Here is a 24,928-nt window from a genome sequence, read left to right on the forward strand (position 1 = left end):
ACTAAAGAAGGAATAGTGCAAGAAGAGACGGACAAAACAAAATTTTCATAGTTGTCAAATAAGGAACCAAAAGAGACAAAATGTGACAAAGGATACTGTGTATCTTTTCAAATGCCTTTCCTGAGTGCAATAGGAAGGTGTAAATCACTAACCTTAAAATCCTTAGACAAATCAGAGTCATGGTCCGATGTGAGAGAGGAATCTGGTAGCTGAGATGAGGTCTCCTTTTTGGACTGATACACCTTGTGAAGTTCCAATATATTCATCAACCAGTATAGGAATAACTGATCCGGGGTATGGAGGTACAATAGGAAATGAAGGTAAAAAAGTAGACTCAAAGAATGGAACATTCTCGATAAATGTAACATCTACAGATACAAATATTTTCTTGGTGGATGGACAAAAACATTTATATCCTTTCTGTGTTTAAGAATACCCTAAAAAATACACTTAATAGCTTGAGGAGACAATTTATCCCTGGAAGGTCCTAATATATGTGCAAAGCAAACACAACTAAACACACGAAGAGAAACACGAAATAGAGGGACTGGTGGTAAAAGGACCTGAATTGAAATTTTACCTTCAAGAATAGATGAAGGCAACCATTGATAAAAAAAACAAGCAGTAAGTACAGCATCAACCCAATAGGACTTGAGCATATTCATATGAAGCATCATCGTCCTAGCAACTTCAAGTAAATGACGATTCTTACGCCCATCTACTCCATTTTGTTGAGGGGTAAAGACAAGACGTTTGATGAATTATCCCTTGGCTTTGACAAAAAATATGAAATTTGTGATTCATGAACTCAAGGCCATTATCAACACAAAACAAGGACCCCAGATGTTAGAGTGTACAATTTCAAAAAGATGACTGGACTTGTGAGGTGAAACTGGAAACAAACTTTTGTGATGTTTGTCCAGATAATCATCTGTAGGGGCTAGAGGATCATCTCTAACGAACTTGTTGTTCTTTCTAACCTTCAAATACATTCTGACAGATTTAGCACAATTAAGATAATTAGACCCTGTCAGTTTCTCAGATGTAATGTAATCACAATTATGTCATTTCCATCATATCATGTATTTTCTCTAGATAAAATGTATACTTCTCCTAAATCAGCCATATTATATATAAAGAATCACAGAACACCCAAATAATACTTCCATAAAATTTTTAAATATATCACCTGTTAAGGAATAGTCCCACATGGATTAATGAGTACAAAGATCTTGAGTTTATTAGTTGGGAAAGAGGTTTCCTAAGTTGGCTAGTCATTTTGGGATGGGCTTTGAACCCAACTTAGCATGGTATTAGAGTAGGTACTCATATGTATATACCTAAATTATCCACTTGTAGAGCCACAAAAGAAAGCCCACATTTAACTATCTACTTGTAGAGCCACAAAAGAAGGCCTACACCTAAATTATCCACTTGTAGAGCTACAAAAGAGGGCCTACACCTAAATTATCCACTTGTAGAGCCACAAAAGAGAGCCTAGACCTTTTTTTTTTGAAGAAGATGTATTAATAAAACGGAAGAGAATTACAAAATTTGTGGGAGCACATCCCTTACAACCAGTGATTGTAGGGTAGCTCCCTCCCTGGCAAGCACATCAGCCGCCGAATTAGCAGATCTTGGAATGTCGACCAAATACAAGGAACAATTGAGGTAATATCTAAAATTTCTTTAAAAGTATCCCCATGCCTCCACGGAGGAGAAGACGAGTTCTCACACCAACCTATCACCACTTTGGAGTCCCCTTCAACATGGAGAGGCTACATTTATCTCTGAAGATACGAAGACCAGAGAGGAGACCATGCAATTAAGCAAGGTAGAATCTGATATACCAAGGGGTCCGGCATGAAGAGCTGATTACCGGAATGGTTTAAAATAACTCCTCCGAAACCAGAAATACCAGGGTTGCCAAGAGACGAACCGTCAAAATTTAACTTTAGGAAACCAGGACCAGGCGGAGTCCATTCTCTCATGACCGGAGGCTTTTTCCCAATGTGCATCAATGCCAAGTTTCTCCAATTTTCACGAATGGAGAAACCCAGATAAGGAGAGAGCTTTCTTGGTTAATAGCCAAGTTGATATTTGCCCAACCACTCTGTCTGCAACTCGGTCTAAAGATTCACTTTTTGAATCAAAACATCTTCTGTTTCGCTCATTCCAAAGACCCCACGGGATAAAACTAGTACATGCAGAGAGCATCATCTTTCCAAAACTCGGCATAGGGGTACCCATGAGAGATTTACTAAACAAAAGTAGATCAGCCGCCATGCAAAACTGAAAACCAAACTTTCCAAGAATGTTGATCCACACCTTCCAAGAAAAGTTGCAATGGAGAAGAATATGGCTAGTAGTTTCATTTTCAGAGTTGCAGAGTGGACATATAGGATCCACAGAGGGGTGACCTCTTCTTCTCAATACGGCTGCCGAGAGAATTTTACCTTGACAGGCACTGCACATGAAGAACTTTACCTTTGGAGGGGCACATAAATGCCATACAAATTTGATTTCATTCACTCTCCAAGCCGAGTTACCGTTGTTTAAAAAGCCATATGCTGATGAGGTCGTGAAGGAACCCTTTTTGTCTGGCCACCAAATGAGCTTGTCTGCCTCCAAAGGACAAATTTTAAACGAAGCAACAAGGTCCATCAATCGACTAGCCTCCAGAGCCTCACTATCCAAGAGACCTCTTCTAGGATGGAGATTCATATCCCCCCCCCTCAAAAGCTTCTGCTACTGATATCTCTCTACGAGTCGTGAGAAGATAAAGACTCCTGAATGCAGCCTGCAGGGGCTCTTGCCCAATCCACAAATCATCCCAAAACTTGAGCGAGCTACCATTGCCTGCATAGAATCTACTAGCCGAATGGAATTTTGGAAGCAAAAGGTATAATGCCCTCCATATTGGGGAGAGGGCTCTACGATTCCCACCAGACATCCACCAGTGAGGATCCCACCCACCTTTTTGAGAACCATTTCCTTCCAAAGATTTGAGGAGTGAGTATTAAACTTCCATAACCATTTCAGCAACAAAGCTTGATTCATATCTCTAGTTTTCCGGATTCCCAGGCCACCCATATTCTTTGGCATGCATACTTCATCCTAGCTAACCAGATGGTACTTGAAAGCATCACTCGATCCCCTCCATAGGAATCGTCTTTTCAGCCTATCCATAATCTTACAAATTGCAACAGGGCAAGACATGAAAGATAGGGCATAATTGGGGATACCTGCTATGTAGGACTTGAGATGGATGAGCCTCCCCGCTTTACTAAGAAGACGTCCCTTCCATGATGCAAGGCGCAATTCCATTTTTTCCACCACCGGATTCCAAAGCCTCTTGCATATACAACCATTGAAAAGTGGTAAACCAAGATATGTTCCAGGTAAGTGACTTATTGTGCATCCAAATATACTTGCCATCTCACTAAGAAGCTCAGGGTTAACATTGAAGCCTATTAAGGAAGTCTTTTCTCAATTTACTTTTTGACCAGAGGCTACCTCAAAAAGCCCCAACACAACTTTAATCTTTCGTGCACAGTCAGTGGTGCCGACTCCGAAAATTATGGTATCATCTGCATACTGAGGGATGGGAATATTATAAGCTGAACTGGAGCTAGTAGGAGGGAGCCACCCAAGATTACCTACCGAGTAGAACATAGTAGATAGAAATTCACCAATCATATTGAATACAAGTGGGGAGAGGGTATCTCCCTGCCTAATACCTATGGTCCCTTTGAAATAACCACATACGGAGCCATTGATGAGGAGCAAGTATGAAGTCGAGCCCACACAACTTCTTATCCAGAATCTCCATCTGTTGCCAAAACCCATCTTTTCCATGATCTCATCTAACAGGATCCAATTTACTCTATCAAAAGCCTTTTCAAGATCTAACTTTAGGGCAATTCTAGGATCCTTGTTGCGCTGAAAATGATCAATAAGTTCGTGAGCAGCCATAGTAGAGTCCAGAATCTCCCTTCCTTCAAAAAAGCCCCTTCCCCTTTGTGAATAACTGATGGAAGGAGAGCTTTGAGACGGTGCGCCAAAAGAGAGCCTACACCTAATTATCCACTTGTAGAGCCACAAAAGAGGACCTACACGTGAGACATGGATTAGTGAGTACAAAGATCTTGAGTTTATTAGTTGGGAAAGAGGTTTCCTAAGTGGGCTAGTCATTTTGGGATGGGCCTTGGACCCAACTTAACATCACCAATATGAGCCCCACCTCGTAGAATTAGGGTTAAGGCAAGAGCTAGGATGTGTGCACTTCAATACTTCAAATCTCTACAAAAAACTTCAATTGCCAAGAGAATTATAAATTAACCCTCAATTAGGGCTGATGACAACCTAGTGATGGAAGACGTAGGTACAATAACATGGATGGGTGATGCACATCCCAAGAATCTTCAAGAAAAACCCACTTAGGGCAATTAAATCATAGGAGATCACTTAGTGATCACCAAAACTCAAGGGTTATGGCAGAGAAAAAGAGAAAAAACTTGAGTTTTTACCAACCAGTAATCGAAGAACATGATGAATCCCTCTTCAAGAAGATCATCCCCTTCAAAATTGATGAAAAATTGAAAGAAAATTATCCAAGATGTGATATACTGCTCTGATACCATGTGAAAAATAAGGATTAAGAGGTTGGAAGAAGAGGAGGAGAAGGAAGAGAGAGAGAGGAGAGATTTGAGAGAAGCTCCAAAAGCACGACCCCCAACTCCAATTAATTAAGAGGGTTTAATGAAATTACACAAATACCCTCAGTTACACAACAATGCTTCTTCTCCTTGTATCTCCCAATCTATGCATCCTATGTACATCAAAATTAAACCATAGACATAATTCAATACATAGAGCAAGATTACATATAGAAATAACTCTACCAAAGTAATGAAATGACTAACCCCTAGACATATTTTCTAACATCTTTATATATCTTGTTTTTAGATGTAGCCCTTACGGCATAGATTAGAGCATCAATCTCTAGCCCCTTTAGCCTCATTCCCTTGTTGGAATTTGTCCCTTGTCCCTCTCTCCTCTCTCCTCTCTCCTCTCTCCCAAGAGCTAGAGTTCTCCTCTCCTTCTTTTCTTCTCTCATTCCTTTGAGATCTCTTGTAATTATGTGAAAGTCCTAGAAATCAACATTACGTTCTCTGCTTCAGGTTGTTTGTCACCACACTTGAAGTGCTGCTAACAGCATCTCAGATACCTTAGCAAAGGACAAGATATCCCACCAAATTGTATCAATTAGGGGATTTTCTCCATCTTCCTGTTGAGGTTTGAGGCTTTACCTATACCTCTTCTGTTGTACATGTATCATTCTTTATTGAAATTTATCAGTTCACAAAAATAATAAATAAATAAATGGCCTGACATAAGGCAATTTGTTTTAACATCAGAATGACCATATCATAAAAAAATTCCAAGTGAGACAATTCTAAACTACCAAGAATAAAACGTGAAGGAGCTAAATATTTATCCCAGAAAATTTCATATCCAAGTTATTGCAAACTTGATAGGATTTCCATATCATACATGTATAAAACAAGAACTTAAATAAATTTAAACCGAAGGGTGATTCAATTAGATAGAAAAAGGGGAAGACCTGTCCAAACCAGCTTAGACACAGGCACATGACAAATATAATGGATAGTGAAGAGAAAAAATCAATACATTCTCAACTTTCCACATAGAACTTTCTTCAATGAACTCATCATCTCAGATTTCAAACATCAGATTCAACCTTTTTTAGAATGTGCAAAATTTATTAAAGGAAACAAAACAGTAAAAAGGCCACCAAGTGGCAACAGGAGCAATATCTGAAGACACTAATAAGAGGAAGCTACATTGAAATTAATTACAAGGCTTTGCTAGGAATAGCTCGATTTAGCGTAACAGTCAGCAAGGAATTGGCCTCCAGAGGTATGTGGACCAAATGATTGTCAAGTCTGCCACCAGGTCCCTAATTTGAAAACATTCTTTATCAAAGCGCCAGGTGAATTGGCTGTCTTCTTTAGCCCATGCAATCACTGATTTAGGGTCAGCTTCCATGATTATTGGGAGAAAAAAATACTAATAGGAGATCTGTAATCCATTAGGGAGACCATAGACCTGTGCCTTTTAGAGTCAGAGATGCCTAATGGACAGGAATATAAGCCCAAACGTCCCATTTACCTGTTAGACTGTCCGGATCCTAATTGGCCAGGCTTTGCCCTGCACTTGTATGGAGTTAAGGAACCGTAGAAGAAAAGAATCAATCACGCCCGCCCCCCCCCCCCCCCCCCCCCCCCCCACCCCTTTGCCCTGCACTTGTATGGAGTTAAGGGGCTGTAGGAAAAAAGAATCAATCACGCCCCCCACCACCCAAAAATAAAAAAAGAGGGACTAGGATTACCTAAAAAACTTCCATCAAAATTCAATTTGAGATAGCCAATGGGGAGAGGACTCCAGCAAGCAACTGGCTTCAGCTTATAACACACCATTGGAGTAGCCAATTTTCTCTGATTGTAGCAGCGGGGACATCTACAAAATCTTCTAGGAGCATGGTCCATTGCCGCAACATTAGCTTCATTTGCAAAGCAACGAGACCATGATAGAAGGGATTGAGATGATAGACCTTCGAGAAAAGTTTTCATTTGTCCCTTTTCAAGAATTTCTATTAACAATACAAATTGATTAACAAGAATGAGAAATCGTTTTACAATGATAGACAAACCCTTAATGAAACCTTCTCGGCTCATGACTTCCATTCATTTGATGGTAACCCTAGAATCATTCTTAAACACAACATGAAGAAAGTTTTAGATTGCATTAACTAGTCTTTTCCAGACATGCCTTTTCAAGATGTTCCAGAGCAGTTGGAGAAGATGGATCCAGAGTTGTATCTTCTCAGCCACCTTCTTACCTCTTGCTAAATGGTTCATCGCCAGGGTATGAAGAGGCTTCAAAGGCAGCTGTGTCAAGGGAATCCTCTCTCCCCTCTTTTATTTAACATTAAGGGAAAATCCTTAACTCATAGCCAAAGGAATGTTTGTCTTTCACTACCTACTTCAACAAACTCCTTGTCAGGAGTGTCTATTATTTGACATTATCTGTTTTTATGGTAGGACTGGAATATTTATTAAATTACCACCATTAAAGCCCTATTTTATCTGTGATCAACTTACTACCATTAAAGCCCTATTTTATCTGTGATCAACTTACAACCATTAAAGCCCTTTTTTGTCTTTGATAACCATTAAAGCCCTTTTTGTCTATCTACGCAATGGTCTCTAGGCAGCACAAAATTAGATAGTCTCTTGGCATTTGGAATCAATCTAAATCATGAATTCATAAAGGACATTACCTCCAGCTTCGGCTGCCATCTGGGATCCCATCCCTCGTCCTGTTTGGGACTGCCCTTCCTAGGTAGGCCTGGCAAGACCATCGGGAGCCCAATCATTAAAAAGTTGGAAAAAAGACTCACCAATTATCAAGGGAATCTCCTCTCCTTGGCCAGCTCGGAAATCTTACCAGATTTACTCAACAGGTTTTTCTAATTGTTTTCTGTTTTTTTGTCTTGCCAACCGACTGGAGGGCGACAAAAGGAGTTCCCTTTGGAAGGCACATCTTCTAGTTTTAAATATTACTTGATTAATTGCAAGGTGTTCTTCCCAAAGAGGAAGGGTGGTAGTGGTATCCAACACATTAAATAAATGAACAGGACTTTCAAAACAAAATGGTTGTGGAAGTTTTGCAGATAAAAAGAAATTTAAAAAAATGTGGAAAAGGACCAGAATGGCCAACTACAAATATCAAGATGACCTTTGGCTTCCACCAGCCACTAACACCAGCTATGCTTCTATCCCTCGAAAACCTATTTATGTACTCAGAGCTCATTTTGAACAAGAGTTAGGTGTTCATGCCCGTGTTGCTAATTGCACTTTCTTTTGGTGTAGGTGCCTCCATTGGAGAAGCTGCTTTGGCCAGGGCCCTTCCCTAGGGCCTTTAGAATTACTACGACCCCCAATTTTCAGATCCCAAGTTTTGGGAAAATGACATCAAATAAACTTGGAAGCACACCCTGACATATGAAGAAGCAAAAGATGTTTGCCACCTAATTTCTCTCTTGGATGCTATTTGTATAAGGGATATGAAGAGAATGTGATTTAGAAAAGGAACTCTCCTGGATCACACACCATGGCCTCCAAGTATGCTTACTTAGTGGCTTTGACTTTATCCTTAATCTTGGCCATCTCCTGGCACCTGGACCATGGAAGAAGAGTAGAGACCCTTCTCCCAAGTCTCTGCATCTACACTTCATTTTGTCCCTTCTTGTTGAAGGTGTTTGGGAATCATCATCTACCAAACCTTGGGGATGAAAGGTCCTCCATCCTGCTTTTGATTGACTAGGATGAGATTGAGGGCATTTTTCAGCCTTCTAACTCTCTCAGATCCATGTCTCAATAAGCATTAACACCCTTGCTGATTCCTTCACTAGATATGATGCTTCCTGTCAATAGCTCGTAACAATAAGAACCAGTCCTCTTAAATAGGTTTTGGATGGTTGCAATGTTGATCTTTGTTTTTATTTTGGCTCATGGGATTGCATTGTTTGTATCCTTGTAGTCACTTACTGTCCTTTGGGAGGCCTCTATTAATAAAATCCATTTCTCATCATTAATCAAAAAACGAGCCTAGAAAACATTTTAGCATCCCCTATAAAAATAAAAACGAAAAGGTAATTCTGCCGTAGTACCATATGGGTGATGATGTCATTCAAAGAAAGGTCAATGATATGGAAATCAAGAGCCAATTTATAATGGAAAAGAAAAAAAAAATTATCAGCAAAAAAAAGTAGCTTAAAACCGTTATGAACCAAAATATTGAACTAGGGAAAAAAGGGAAGGACTGAAACATCAAATTCCTTAGGCAGAACCAATTGGGTTAGAAATAGAACAACCTTTCTCCTTTTGCTAGACCTTCTCTTGTGATTCTTTTCTTTTCTGTCTGCATTTACATTCCCAGTAAGAGGAAGGAAGTCAATTAATTATTCAAACAACCAAAATTACCCAATGTTATCAAAAGCATATCCAATAATTCGTCTCCCTACCTTTCTTGTGATTAGACTTGCTGCTTGAGTGATTCCTGCCTTGAGCAAGCTTAGCTGCCCTTTCAGCATCTAATTGAGCCCTATAATCTTTCATCATTCGATCCTTATCTGCCTCAAGCTCACCTTTTTTCAGTTCATCTTCCTAGAAGTGAAAATACGTCATCAAATGCCTAAAGCAATCATGCAAGCAAGTCGAATTTCCTTTGAATTAAAAACTCTGATTTTAACTATAAATTATTAAGAAAACAAGGAAGAAAGCATTTTGGGGTGGAGAGAGGAAGGACAAGGAAGAGAAAAAAAAAGCACTTGCACACATAGTGATATTGAAAAAATCAACAAAAGCAGTGAGACAGAGAAAACAGTCAAATGAGACAAGTCATAAAAGAAATGAAATAAAGCTTGCCTAAACATGGGACCTACTAATAGAGAAACTAATGCTTGAATTCGGCAGTAGCATTCTTACCGTCTGGACTTGGGGAGTAAGCCACACACACACGCACACATTTTCTAACTTTTCTGTAGATGGTTAACAGATGTTACATGGTCCAACCATATGCATCAGTATCAGTTGACATGCCTCCTTCCACCACAAAAAGTTTTACAGGAAATCTGTTGACATGCCTCCTTCCACCACAAAAAGTTTTACAGGAAATCTGTTGACATGTGATGATTGAAGTGCAAATCATACGATATTATTCTTGTCGAGGAATGCCTGTCAAGAAAGTGAAATGTTTGAAGAACAATATAACTTGTATTTATTCTTTATATTTATGTTTTAGTGGGGGGTAGCGCATAGCTTGGTTCATAATATGAGGTCCATGTTTAGGTCTTATCAAAGTTTCCCATGTAGTATGTGTGAGTAAACAACTTTTTAAAATAAAAGATAACAAAAATAAAAATATTAAAGATCGCAACAATTATAATAATTGAACTTTAACAACAAAAAACGTGTTGAAGAATAGGTATGGAAGAGTCTTACATGACTCTCAGAATAAGAAGTTTTACAGAGCAAAAATTAATGTGGTGGAGTCTTACATGAGTCTCACAGGAAGATATCTCATAGAACAATCTCAGTTAAAGGTGTTTTAGATATATTTGCCTTCTATTTATGTTCAGTTGTTCAATTGTTCTAGGACTTGTCTTTTAGCATTTAACTTTAAGTATAACTGGGACAAGGGTAGTTTAATTGTAATCTGATTCTACTTGTTTCCTCCATTATAAATAGAAACTCATTGTACTCAAATTATAACAAGTTAGTGAAAAGCGAGTTTTGTCGGTTGACTTGGTCAACTCACAAAGATAATGTGATCCTTTTTTTCTAATTTATCATCTCTAGTAGTTTAGGTTCGTATTATACCTTTATCTTTCTTTCCTATCCAGTACCCATTGTTTCCTTGGTGTTCACACCTCTACTCTAAATTTTTCATATTGCAGATTATATATTGGTAGAAAAATCTTTTGAATCTACTTTCCAATGCAAAACTAATTTAGGCAATCAGAGTTTTTTACAAAGAGAAATTAATATTTGAAGTCGAAAAGGTCAGACAATAAGAGAGGTTCGAGCAGCAGCAAAAAGCTTCAATTTTAGAAGCCTTTTATGCCATCAAGAACGAGACGTTACACGGTGAACTATATTTCAAAAAAAAAAATTAAGTCTATTTTCTAACAAATCAAGCCAATTCTCAATCTGAGTTTTCTAAAGGGAGATATCAGTATCAGAAGAGTCAACGGTCATGTTGGCCTAAGAAGAAAGATCACTCATTTGGCCAAAGTGTAGACTCCAAAATCTATCAGATTATTTCTCTCCAAAAAGTATATTTTATAGAGAAATATTATATTTGAATGAAAGCAATCAAAGTCTAGTTTCAGAAGGATCAACTTTCATTTCAATCTCATCTATATGGAAGGAGATATTCTCATTGAAGTTGGCAAGGGTAATACTACAAAATGAAGCAAATCAAGTGATCATAATAGATTCAAGAACAAAGTTTTTCAAGTCAAATTGAGTATCAAATTAAAGATCTTTGAATCTAATTTCTTGACCAACAAACCATTTGTGATTCAGAGCTATAATTTGAGAGATATTGATATCAGAAGTACCAAAGATCAATTTTGCCGAAAATATCTCATTTTTGTATTTTCTCTCCCCTATTATCTCTCCATGCATTGACGTAAATTGAGTTTCTTTTTCTCCTAAAGTTCTAGTTTTCTTATGAAAATTTCTCTTTTAACTTGAGATTTTGGTCAATTTTAATCAATCCATGATGTGCTCGTTCAAGGTATGTGATATCCTTTTTTTGTGTGTGTGAAATACAAATTTTATTCAAAGAGAGAGACAAACAAACCTAGTCAAGGAGTGTTCCCTTTACAACAAGGGATTGGAGGGAGGCTCTATCTTTAGCAAGCGAGTCAGCGAAAGAATTGGCTGATCTCAAAACATGAATCCAAAAACATTCCAAAGGGGGCAAAATGTCAAAAAATTGATTGATTACATTCCAGTGCCTCCAAAGAGGGAAAGAGGCGGAGGAGCACCATGAGATGATCACTTGAGAATCACCCTCAATGATGAGGGGGCCGGATAGGTGGTCCTTGAAAATGAGAAGGCCTTGCAACAAGGCAAAGAGCATGGCTTTTGTGTAGTTGGCGATGCCTAAAGGGCCAAAATAAGTCATGAGGATGTGGCTTTCAGCATTCCGGAAGACTCCTCAATAGCACGCAATTCCAAGACAGCCACAAGCACTCCCGTCAAAGTTCAGTTTGAGAGTGTTTGGGGGGTAGGGAACTAGGCAACAACCCGGGGAGGACGTCTGTAGAGATGAAGGCTGGCGATATCACTCCAATTGATTCTAAAGGGGGAGCCAATGGGAGTGAATTCTTTTCTAGTGGCCAACCCGGAGGCAACAAGGCTGATGACGTTGTTGGAAATCATGTCGGCAATGCTGGCTTTGAAGTTGAAGCATCGCTGATTACACTCTTTCCAAAGGAGAGAATGATTTTACCAAGGCGAGGCAAGGTGGTGTGCGTGATGGATTTGCAAGCGCCGACAAGGGTGCTGGGCAGGCAAATTTGAAGACTAATACGATGTATGCGCTGGTTCAACTGTCCAAGCAAATTGACATTGCAATAGGAGGTGGCAGTTAGTTTCCTCAACAGTGTTTCAAAAGGGCAATGGATGTTGAGTGAAGTGGCCTCACTTGTGAAGGTTGATAGTCGTGAGGATTTTGTCTGGGGCAACACACTAGAGGAAGAAACGCACTTTCAGAGGACCAGCCAATTTCTAGAGAGATTATAGAGGGGGGCAGAGAAAACCAAAAAGTGCCAGACGATCTTGTTGTTGAGGTGGCGCCTGATCTGTACTTGCTGAAGGTCAGCATGGAGAGAAGGTATCAAGACTGCCTCCAAGTCATTGAGGCATCTGCAGAAGTGGAAATTCCATCCAACGGGAGGGGCCCAGAGTTCAGCACAGTAGTTTGAGGTCTAACACATACAACATTTAGAGTTGGATAGGCAGCATCAAGTTGCTTGCTGCCACACCACCAATCAGACCAGAACAGTGGAGTGGATCCATTGCCAACAAGAAATCTGTTTCCCTTTCCAAAGGTTGAGAGAAGGGGAAAGAAGGCCCACCATAAGGGGAAGAGCTTGTGACGTCGACCACCAGAAGTCCACCAAGGAGAGTTCCGATTGAGGTTGGTGGCGAGCATTGGGCACCAGATGATTTTTAGCTCAGCATTGAATTTCCAAAACCATTTAAGAGCGAAGTCCTGATTCATATCTTTGGTTAGCCAGATACTGAGGCCACCTATGGATTTTGGCATACAAAGATCTCTCCCTTTAACTAGATGGTACTTGAAACCATCAGAGGCTCCTCTCCAAAGGAAACGGCACTTGAGGGCATCAATCTTCTTGCAAATATCATTAGGCAGTGAAGGAAGGAGAGAAAGTAATTTAGTATACCAGTGAGGCAGGAATTAAGGAGAATGAGGTGCCCAACTTTGGAAAGAAGGCGACCTTTCCAGGTAGCTAGGCGTCGTTCTAATCTTTCAATTACCAGGGTTCACAGATTCTTGTGAGGCCGACTGTCAAATAGTGGAAGACCCAGGTAGGAGGCTGGCAAGGTGGCGATTTCACATCCCAAGGAGTTCACCATGGCTTGGAGAGTATCCAGGCCAATGTAGTATCCAATGAGTGTAGATTTGTGACAATCAACTTTCTGTCCAGTGGTAATCTCAAACAGGCCGAGGAGAGCTTTGAGATTATTGACTTCCTCTAGGATTCCCACACCAAAGAAGATGGTATCGTCAACAAATTGGAAGGGTATGTTGAATGCTTGTTGGTGAGACACGGGTTGGAGCCAGCCAGTTTGTCGTGCGTAATGAACCATAGCCGAGAGGAATTCTGTCATAATGTTGAAGAGAAGAGGGGAGAGGGGGGTCGCCTTGTCGTAGCCCACAGGTAGTGTTGAAATAGCCATAGGCTGTGCCATTAAGAATCAGAGAGAAGGATGGAGAGTTGATGCAACTTCTGATCCAGAAATGCTATTTCTCACCGAAGCCCATTTGAAGGAGAAGGTCATCAAGAAGACGCCAGTGCACACTATCAAACGCCTTCTCCCAGTCAATTTTGGGAGTAAATCGGGGCTGGTGGTCTGTTTGGAAATGGTGGAGAAGCTCATGAGATGTCATTGAAGCATCAAGAATAGAATGGCCTCTAATAAAAGCACATTGGCCCTGGTTGATGACCAATGGGAGGGCAGCTTTAAGGCAGTGAGAAAGAATTTGAGTAATGATCTTGTAGTTGCTGGTAATTAGGCTGATGGGCTCTGGGGTGTTCAGCGGTGGCTTTCTTGGGGATGAGGGTGATGAACATGGCGCCCAAGCTCTTGAAGGTGATCCTTTGATGATAGGAGTTAACCATGTTGGTGATGTCTCCTTTGAAGGTAGGCCAGCGGCATTTAAAGAAGTCACCGTTGAAGCCATCGGGCCTTGGAGCACGATCAGTAGGTAGACCGAGGGTGGCTAGCTCAATTTCCCTCGCCGAGAAGAAGAGCTCGAGAAGGGCATCAATTGTATTTGAGATGGTTGGGAGCTTGATGTTGTTGAGCTTTAGACGGTGGGAGCATTCCTCACTATATAAATTTGTGAAGTAACTGAGAAAAGTGTTAGTAATAATCGAGCAATCAGAGGTCACCTCATTGTTTAGACATAGGAAGTGATAAGATTGATTCTTCTAGATGAGGCTATGGCATGGAAAAACTTGGTATTGACATCTCCTTCCAGGAGCCATTTGTACCTAGCCTTTATTTCCAATGGCGAGATAAAGAGAAAGAGCGAGCTTGAAGGGCGAGTCTAGCCTTGAATTCTGAGAGAGAGAAAGAGAGAGTTGATGACCGTCATCTTCAATTTTGTCAATTTCGAGCAGGTAAGATTTTTCAGCAATGGTAGCAGCATGCTTACCCGAGGCCCACATTCGGAGATGAGGCTTAAGCTGCTTGAGTTTATGGGGAAGAGCCCAGGCGTTGTTGCCAATTGGAGGAAGGGAGGTCCAAATGTTGGAAAAGACGGAATCAAAATCCTCTTCCAAAAGCCATGTGTTCTCAAACCTGAACGGCTTAGGTTCCCACTGGCCGAGTTTAGTGTCAAGAAGGATCGGTCAATGATCGGAGCAGACACGGTTGAGGACTTTACCCATAGAATTTGGGTAGAGCTGGAGCCATTCTCCATTAGCCAAGACATGATCTAGCTTGGAGAGAATGGGCCTATGTTGTTGGCAATTAGACCAGGTAAAGTTCTTCCCAACTAAGGGGATGTCTTTGAGCTTGCATGCACCAATGAAATCAGCGAATTTACACATGGATGAGGTGATTCGTGGGCTAGAAGGCATCTTCTCATTGCAGAATCTGATAGTGTCAAAGTCCCCGGAGAAGAGCCAAGCTGTTTGCCACATCGAAGATAGAGAGGAAAGTTCCTCCCAGAATTGTTGGCGCTCTCAGTAATGAGTTGGGCCATAAATTCCTGCAAGGTTCCAGGTGGTACCAGAGGCACGATCAAAGACCTCGAAGTAAATGGTGAAAGAGCCAATGAAAGTGTCTAGGACATAGACTAAGGTGGAATTCCACATCGCCAAAATACCACCAGATTGTCCGGAGGCATTCAAGGCCATCCAAGCAGTGCTTGGGCAGACCCAAATGTCACAAACTATGTTGTCATCCAAAGACTGGCACTTGGTTTCTTGGACGAAAGTAATAGAGGCTTCGGAGGAAGTGACGGTGTCCCGAATTGCAGCCATCTTGCGAGGATTCCCAATCCATGGATGATCCATGAGAGGATGATCATGATTGTTTTCTGCTGGTAGGGACAACAGGTTTGGAATTGAAGGAAGTTGGGGGGTCATGATCGATGGTGCCCATGATTTCAGCAAGTCACATCATTTGAGCCCAGGTGTCACGCGGTTAGATTTTGGCTAAGTCCTTCTAGCCAAGCGGAATATCTACCCCGTGCGGCCTAGTTCTTCCCAAGAACTAGTCAGCCTCCTTGTGCCTCAGATTTTCTTCCCAACCTCCCACACTCGATGTTGCCAAACAAAGGGACAATGGAAAGACCAAAGAGATGGAAGAGAAAAGTTCAACTCTATTGAAGGCTAAAACTCTCTATACACTTGGAGAGCAATGAATGCAAAGAATGCTCAAGAATGCTTTACAATGGGAGAGGTCCCTCCTATTTATAAGCCTCTTCCCTGGCCTTGGAAGGCTCTAGAAACTCACAAAATCGTGTCAGCTGTCCCTGGCCTTTAGAAATTTCTAGAGAGGCCCAGAAAACCCGTCAGACCTGGAGATTTCCGCTTCTGGTGCCTTCTGGAGTCTTCCGGACTCTTCTGGCGCCAGGCCGCGCGCGCCCCGCCTGGGTCCTGCGCGCGGGAGCCTGGAGTCCTGGGCGCGGGCGCCTCGCCTGGATTCCTGCGCGCGGGCGCGCCAAGCGCCATGCCTCTGTGCGTGGGCGCCCCGCCTGGAGTCTTGCGTGCGGGCGCCTCGCCTGGAGTCTGTGTGCGCACGGGCGCCTTGCCTGGAGTCTGGGGCGTGTGTAACCCCGCTTTGCCTGCCTGGCTTGCGTGCGACTTGCCCAGCCTTGTGTGCGTTGCGCCAAGGCATGTGCTGGGCTTGCCGGCGTTACATCCCAAACTTGGATGGCTGCCATACGCGCTTTCTCTGCCGTATGCGCATTGCCTTTCCTTGTGCTGGAGCAGTGTGGTGGGAATGTGGGTCTGCCGTTTGGACTCGGCTGGTTGCCCCTCATCTCATACTCCCACCGCCATAATGCAGACGACCTCGTCTGCGTGCCATCACGGTATGCCATCACCGCTGGTTCGAATTGCCATAGCTCTGCTACCTCATGCCATGTTGCTTCACTTTCTGGAAGGCCCCTCCACTTGACGAGGTACTCGGTCAGCCGTGGTTTCCCCCTTTGGCTTAACTGTCGGTCGGCTATGATGTAATCTACATGCCGCTCAAAGGTTGTAGTTACATCAATGGGTGGTCGGGGAGGAATAACATGTCCCGGGTCAGGGTCTTTGTTGTAGGGCTTAAGGTTGCTCACATGAAAGACATTGTGTATCCTCAGCCTGGTTGGTAGTTGGACTTGGTACGCCAGCTTCCCAATGTGTTTGGTGATAGGAAAAGGTCCTTCATACCTTTTGATGAGACCCTTGTTCTTGGTGCGTAGAGATCGGAATTGTTTTGTCCGCATCTTGATCAAGACAAGGTCGCCTACCTTGAACTCTACTGCTCGCCTTTTCAAGTCCGCATACTTCTTCATCTTCCGTGCTGCACGGTGAAGAAAGACCCTGGCCATCTCTTGCTTCTCCTTCCAGCGTTTGGCAAATTGGTGTGCTGCTGGGCTCTTTCCAGATACGTCTGGAATGATGCTCATTGGCACAGACGGTTGGCGCCCAGTTGCGAGTTCAAATGGACTATGTCCGGTTGATTTGCTTTGCTGCAGATTATAAGAAAACTGGGCCACATCTAGCAGCTCTGGCCAGTTTTTTTGATTTGCATCAACAAAATGACGCAAATATTGCTCCAGCAAAGCATTCACACGCTCAGTCTATCCGTCGGTCTGAGGGTGGAAGCTAGTAGAAAAATTCAAAGTTGTGCCTAGCAACTTGAATAATTCAGTCCAGAATTTACCTATGAACCGTGGATCTCGGTCACTGATAATTGTGGTCGGCACTCCCCAATGCTTGACCACATGGGCCATGAAGGCCCGAGCAGCTTCTTCGGCGGTGCAATTGTTGTTGATTGGAATGAACGTCCCGTACTTGCTGAACCAATCGACCACGACGAGAATCGAGCCTAAGCCATTTCTCTTGCGAAGGCCAGAAATGAAGTCCATGGAGACGGAATCCCATGGTCTTATCGGCAATGGGTCCAGAAGTCCTCCGGGTCTTCTCTGCTCCACCTTGTCTTGTTGGCACACCAAGCAAGTGCGAACGAACTCTTCCACGTCCTGCTCCATGTCTGGCCAGAAGTACTGTCTAGACACCAGTGTTAGGGTTCGTTTCTGACCCGGATGGCCAGCCCAAAGGGTATCGTGGCACTCCCGCAATAGGTCCCTCCGCAGGTTGTCATGCTTTGGAACATATAGTCTGCCTCCTTTGGTTTTGAGTAGGCCATCGTCCAACCAAAACCGCCGAGTTTCGCCAAGTGCTACTGACTGCACAAGGTTGTAGGCCTGCGTGTCCGTCCGTAGGCCAGCTCGAATTCGATCAAGGATAGGGATACTTACTTGGCTGATAGCTGCAACACCTTGCAAACGAGAAGTAGTGTTGGAGTCATCACCAAGTATTATGCCTGCCTCCATAGGGGTTGTATAGTCTGCCCTCCGGCTTAAGGCGTCCGCCACCGCGTTCGTCTTTCCTGACTTATACAACATCTCGAAATCGAATTCGGCCAAGAAATCTTGCCATCTTGCTTGCTTAGGGGATAGCTTCTTCTGCGTGAGGAAGTAGCTTGATGCCACATTGTCCGTTCGCACAACGAACCTTGACCCGAGCAAGTAGTGGCGCCAGGTGCGTAAGCAATGCACCACAGCGGTCATCTCCCTCTCTTGGACTGTATACCGCTGCTCTGTCTCGTTCAACTTCCGACTCTCATAGGCAATGGGATAGCCATCTTGCTCCAAGACTCCTCCAATTGCGAAGTCGGATGCGTCCGTATGCACCTCGAACGCTTTGCTGAAATCCGCAAGCTGCAGGACGGGTCCCTCCATCATGGCTTGCTTGAGTAACTCGAAAGCACGTTGGCACTTGTCCGTCCAATGCCACTTTTGCGCCTTCTTCAGGAGGTCCGTTAAGGGAGCCGCCAAGGCTAAGAACCCCTTTATGAACCTGCGATAGTAGTTAGCCAAACCAAGAAAACTACGAAATTCTCTTACCTTGGTTGGCTCGGTCCATTCTCGGATGGCTTGCAGCTTGGTCTCGTCCATCCAAATGCGGCCTCCTCCAATCCAATGGCCAAGGAATGATACCTCCTTTAGGCCAAAGGAGCACTTCTCCTTCTTCACGAACAGGGAGTTCTCCCGCAGGACTCGAAACACTTCCCGCAAGTGTTGCAAGTGCTCCTCCATTATGCGGCTATAGATGACAATGTCATCCAAGTACACCACCACAAACTTGTCCAAGAACGCTTTGAAGACCTCATTCATAAGCGTACAAAATGTGGCTGGTGCGTTAGTTAAACTGAATGGCATCACAAGGAATTCGTATGATCCGTACCTGGTGACACAAGCCGTCTTCGGTTCGTCTACTTCCGCAATTCTGACTTGATAGTAGCCGCTTCTCAAGTCAAGTTTTGTGAAGACTCGGGCATCTCTGAGCTGGTCGAACAGATCGGCAATCAATGGTATGGGGTACTTGTTCTTGATGGTGATCTTGTTCAAAGCTCTGTAGTCGATGCACAGGCGCATAGAACCATCCTTCTTGCGCTGGAATAAGACCGGTGCCCCGTAAGGAGCCTTGGATGGCTGAATGAACCCCGCTTCAAGCAGCTCGCCTAGTTGCTTCCTCAACTCCTCCAACTCCTTAGGCGCCATGCGGTAAGGGGCTTTTGAGGGCGGTTTCACTCCAGGTTCCAGCTCGATCTTATGATCTACTCCCCTTCTTGGTGGCAGACAAGGGGGTAGCTCTTTTGGCCTGACATCCCTGAACTCGTTCAGGACTCCCGTCATCTCCTTGGGAATCGCTTGGGCCACGTCTTCTTTCACCTCACAGAAGGCCGCTAAGTAGGTGGAATAGCCCTGCTTAAGACCCCGCTTAAGCTGGAGGGCGCTAATTGATTCAACATTTTCGGTTACATTGGTTTTGAAACCATTGATCATACAAGCCCCTCCCTCATCAAGGATACCTACTACACCTAGTGATGGTAAAATGAAAACCTTACAAGTTGTGAGGAAGTCCATGCCGAGAATGACCTTGAAGTCATCCATGGGTACGATGGTGAAGTCCAACTTCCCACCCCATTCTCCAACATTGGCAGACACGGCTTTGGCTACCCTTGAGACTTCCCTGGCTGCAGAATTCACGGCTTTCATTCTGCTGCTATCTCTTGTAGCCTTGAACTTCAGACGCCTCGCTTCCTCTTCTGAGACGAAATTGTGAGTAGCCCCTGTGTCTACCATGGCCTTAACTTGGAATCCATTGATGATGACATCCAAGTAGAGAAGATTGCGGTTCAGCCTTGCCTCTTTGACACTCGCTTTTGGCTCCTTAGAACGAACAACATTGAGCAAGGATAGCGCCCCCATCCGCGGTTCCTCTTTTTCACTCTCGAATTGGGCAGCATCAACAACTTCTTCTTGGGGCAATCTCTTGCCATGTGCTCCCCTTCGCAAATGAAACATTTAAGAGGGCGTTTGAAGGACTTACCTTTGTCATCCTTCTTCTTGCTGTTGGTGTGGCAGGTGTCACTAGGTTCGGTCCTTTCCCTTTCTTTCTCTGGCTTCTTCTTCTTTTTCTGGCCGTTGTAGCTGTTGTCCTTGCTTGGCCGAGTAGCATTGTCCTCCGATTTTCGCTCGTACTCGGTCAACTTTTCAGCCGTGGCTATGGCTGCAGCCAAGGACTTTACCTCCCTTCTACGAAGTTCGGTCTCAGCCCAAAGCTTTAGCCCGGCCAGAAAGGAAAAGAGCCTATCCTCGTCGGACATACGAGGAATGCAGAGCATAAGAGAAGTGAAAGCTTGGACGTATTCTCGGATCGTACCTTTTTGTCTGAGGGCACGCAGCTCCTTCCGAGCTTGGTAGTCTACGTCCTCCGGAAAGAGATGGCGTCGGAGTTCTCTCTTGAAGTCCTCCCGTTTTTCCACCGGTGCTTCATCTCCTTGCTCGCCCGAAGTCCTTCTCCTCCACCAAAGTATAGCATCTTCCGCAAGGAACATAGATGCAGTGCTGACTTTGGCTTCTTCACTGGTTAACTTTGAAGCATTGAAATAATGTTCCATTTGCCAAAGGAAATTGTCTATTACCTTTGGGTCGCGTTTCCCAGTGAAGGTTTTCGGCTCCGGTATCTTGATCTTTGCACCCCCTTGCGAACCTCCTCCATTCGCAAGGGCTCTTTCGCATAGGGTGAGCCTCGCCCGAACTTCTCCCACAATGGTCTTGACCTCTTCATCGACCCTCCTGATTTCGGCTCGCATCACGGCCATAGCACTGTGCACATCGTCATCGTATCCTTGGAACCATTCTGGGACAGGTAACCGTGCATGTGCAATGTCGTTCACGTACTCCTCCAGTCTTGAAAACTGATCCTCCATGCTTGCAAGTCTGGACTCGAAATCGCAAAAACGTACATTGTTTTCAGAGGGTGACTCCATACCTCTTGTTGCTACATCACCACTTGTGGATGCCATGGTTGGAAAAGCCGCTCTGATACCAGTTGTCACGCGGTTAGATTTTGCCTAAGTCTGTCTAGCCAAGCGGAATATCTACCCCGTGCGGCCTAGTTCTTCCCAAGAACTAGTCAGCCTCCTTGTGCCTCGGATTTTCTTCCCAACCTCCCACACTCGATGTTGCCAAACAAAGGGACAATGGAAAGACCAAAGAGATGGAAGAGAAAAACTCAACTCTATTGAAGGCTAAAACTCTCTATACACTTGGAGAGCAATGAATGCAAAGAATGCTCAAGAATGCTTTACAATGGGAGAGGTCCCTCCTATTTATAAGCCTCCTCCCTGGCCTTGGAAGGCTCTAGAAACTCACAAAATCATGCCGGCTGTCCCTGGCCTTTAGAAATTTCTAGAGAGGCCCAGAAAACCCGTCAGACCAAGAGATTTCCGCTTCTGGTGCCTTCTGGAGTCTTCCGGACTCTTCTGGCGCCAGGCCGCGCGCCCCCCGCCTACCCCGCCTGGGTCCTGCGTGCGGGAGCCTCACCTGGGCTCCTGCGAGCGGGCGCCTGGAGTCCTGGGCGCGGGCGCCTCGCCTGGACTCCTGCTCGTGGGCGCCATGCTTCTGCGCGCGGGCACCAGGCGCCATGCCTCTGTGCGCGGGCGCCCCATCTGGAGTCTTGCGTGCAGGCGCCTGGCCTGGAGTCTATGTGCGCACGGGCGCCTTGCCTGGAGTCTGGGGCGTGTGTAACCCCGCTTTGCCTGCCTGGCTTGCATGCGACTTGCCCAGCCTTGTGTGCGCTGTGCCAAGGCATGTGCTGGGCTTGCCGGCGTTACATCCCAAACTTGGATGGCTGCCATACGCGCTTTCTCTGCCGTATGCGCATTGCCTTTCCTTGTGCTGGAGCAGTGTGGTGGGAATGTGGGTCTGCCGTCTGGACTCGGCTGGTTGCCCCTCGTCTCACCAGGTCTCCTCATCTTATTTATGCCACTCAGATTGTAGATCAGCCACTAACTTGCTGGAATTCTCGTTAGGAGGGGGAAAGATAATTCTGCCCAGGGTGGGGGCAAGATTGGGGAGGATTGCGGTGACATTCCCAGGGTGGGGAGGCCAGTGTCAATAACAATGGCAGCATGCCAGCAATGTAGGCGAGCGGAAAGTTGATTGTTTCCAAATTTGGAGGGGCGATTTCGAGGGGATTCAAGATGACAGGAAAGGTAACTGGGAAGGGGTATTTAAGGAAGGGTGAAGGGGGGTGGGGGCATGGATTCAGAGGGGGGGACAAGAGAAAAGTGGTCTTGACAGGGTTGTTCAAAGGGGTTATCCATGGGAGACTGAGGCCAACGTGGCAGATTATCTGGATGGGGGACACGGCCGTGTCTTGGATAAGATGGAAAAGGTTGGTTTGACGGGATCCGTGTCGTGCAAAGGTTGACTTTGATAGAGGAATTGCAGGTGGGGTCACGGGCTGTCTCAGGGGCATCTGTATAGGGAGGCAAGCTGTCCAGAATGGGGTCAGCATCACCAGTGACAGGGCTGACATTGCAGGCTGGGGCTGTCATAGGCGCAGAGAGTTTGAAATTTGAATTTGGCTTGTATCTGCATGGACAGTCGGTAATTTGATGATCAGGTGAGTTATCCATCAGATCGAGAGTATCCCCAGATATGGATGGTCGAGGGGGGGGGGGGGGGGGGGGGGGGGTGGAGAGGGATTGGGTTGGCTCAATATGGATGACTCAGAAGCCATGGCTAATAGAGGAAAGATTCAGCAGGAGGGTTTTCAAAGATAATGTTTAGCCAGAAGGAGAGCCCATTGACCAGAAGTTTAAAGAGTTTGGATCCGTGGAGGTGTTTTGAGAGTGATGAGGATTCGAGCAACATCAAGTCGAGATTTGGAGGAGGTGGTGATGTCAAGTCAGGAGAGAGATACAAATGCCATAGCAATTTGGGTGAACATGTGGGTATGCCAAAGTTCGACAAGGATGCCCCAAACGTTAATCCACTGCCCAGGGGAGTTGTCTGGTTTGGAAGGAATCCACTCTGAGAGTATGGTGATGTCAGGTCAATGGTCAGTGGGGAGAGCAAGGGCAGCCGATTTATCAGTGTGTGTGAGGAAATGAAATATCCATTTGCCTGGTTGGAGGAAGGAGTAGGATGAAGTGTAATGGAGGTGCAATTTTTCGCAGAATCAAGAGGTGATGGATTGTGGGCAGGGTGGGTGGTTGTAGGTGGTGATGATAAGAGACAGAGAAAGTAGTTTTTCTCCCTCCATCCAGAGGGACGAGGGGATAGATATCGAAGGTGGTGGAGGTAGGCTCTGCTGTTGAATTTCTGGTTGGGTGAGGTTAGGTGGTTGAGTGGGTGGGATGTTTTGCAGTGTTGTTGTGTTGGAGTGGAGAGGAGGGAATGGAAGGATGGGCGTTGTGGAGGCTGGTATGGCCGGAACTAGTGGGGGTGTGGAGTCTTTGGGAGAATGCTGGAGGAGACAGTCACGAAAGGTTGTGCATCCAAAATCGGAGTTGGTTTTCTCAGAGATGTAAAGTCTGGCCATAATCGATTTTCCAAGGCATTGAGTGATTTTACACTCAAGACCACCCTAATAATGGAAAATCGATATAAAGAAGACGATGCTTCCCATCCAGAATTCCCGCGTTTGCCTTCCAGCACTTCTTTCAGCAGTGACCCGATCAAAAAGTTGAACAAAGGTGGTGATCGCCATGTCTGGAATGTTGATGAAAGACTTCTTGTCGCCAGTCAGTGAAGTTATTCTTGTGGCATTGTCGATTCTCTGGAAGGTGAAAGTGGATGCACCGATTTGGAATCGCTCCAGTAGCAGATGCTTATCGCCAGGTTGTAGATTCTTTCGTTTTCTTCCCTGCACTAGCATCCAGCCAGTATTGTCCTGATCCAGATTGGAAGTATCATGTGAAGAAGTGTGCTTTAGATTGCTGCTCAGACTTAGCTCCGTGTCTTCCATGTTCCAGTTAGCGAGTAGAGGAGAAGTCATCGGGATGCTTGTGTTTCGTTGATCTTTCTTGCAGTTGGTTCTCTGGTCGCCTGTCTCTCCGTTGGTCCGGCTGGTTCTCCGGTCTATCATCTCTCTCCTCGTCGTGGCCAAGCACACCCGAGTCTAGCCAGCTCCCTTCTCACTCTCTCATGCTCTCGGATCCTCACTCTCACCATCGCTCCCTTTAGGTGCCAACTTGTTGGGCTGATACTGGTCTAGGTAAGTAATATCCTGTTTCAATGTTGTTTTCAATTTTTTGTGTTTTTGTTATTTGGTTTTGTATCTTCCGCATCATCATCTCCAAAAATTATGCTTACCCCAAAAATTTTCTTTGAGGTTAAACTTAGTCAAACTGTTGTTTTAAGTTATTTATACAATTCTACCGTCATAGTCTCCCCTATCTTTTTCTCAAATAAAATGTCACATTCTAGATTCGTTTGGAAGTACAAGTGTTGCACAGTCACCACCTTCCGGTTAAAGTTGTTTTCTTCTAGTATTTTTTTAGTTTATCATCTTGTGTTTTTATCACTTCAGAGCAATGCCTAGATCAACTACCTAAAATATATAGGAATGTGTCCGATATCCAGCTTGAGTCAAGTCTTTTATTCTTCACCCAAAAGGTGATTTGTGTTTGAGCTATCCTTAAAAAATAAGTAATCTTTTTGTTGTGTCCTAAAGTTGGCTCGGTTTTTTTCTTTTGAAATTGCATGGAGTGTATTTCAGACAATGACCGTTTTGACTGGTGCATGAAACCTTGTCGTATGGGTAGGAGTGATTTTCTTCTCCCGTAATGTGTTTTGTATAAGTTGGGTCTTTATGACTTTTTTATCCCCAGCTTGAATGGGAGAAATTGAAAAAGAAGTCTAACAAAAAGTATTTTGTTCCAATTGTAGTAATTTTTATGTGACCAAAATATTCAAGAAAGGGGGAGAAAAAAAG

General features: G+C 44.3%; 1 protein-coding gene across 3 annotated transcripts in view; it reads right to left on the reverse strand.

The window, feature by feature from the left end:
- Nucleotides 1-24,928, reverse strand: part of LOC137958916 (uncharacterized) — a 43,177-nt gene that overhangs the window by 1,501 nt on the left and 16,748 nt on the right. For all 3 annotated transcript variants that reach the window (XM_068806145.1, XM_068806137.1, XM_068806128.1), the window contains 2 exons: nucleotides 9,113-9,254; nucleotides 8,963-9,009 (listed from right to left, as the gene is read on the reverse strand). In XM_068806145.1, coding sequence (XP_068662246.1) covers nucleotides 8,963-9,009; nucleotides 9,113-9,254 — 189 coding nt within the window. The remainder of the gene's footprint in view (nucleotides 1-8,962; nucleotides 9,010-9,112; nucleotides 9,255-24,928) is intronic.

The sequence above is a fragment of the Aristolochia californica genome, unplaced genomic scaffold (genome assembly GCF_029961685.1).
Source record: "Aristolochia californica isolate CCGP_79_NKW_82.1479 unplaced genomic scaffold, dmAriCali1.0.hap1 SCAF_1, whole genome shotgun sequence".
Taxonomy (NCBI): domain Eukaryota; kingdom Viridiplantae; phylum Streptophyta; class Magnoliopsida; order Piperales; family Aristolochiaceae; genus Aristolochia; species Aristolochia californica.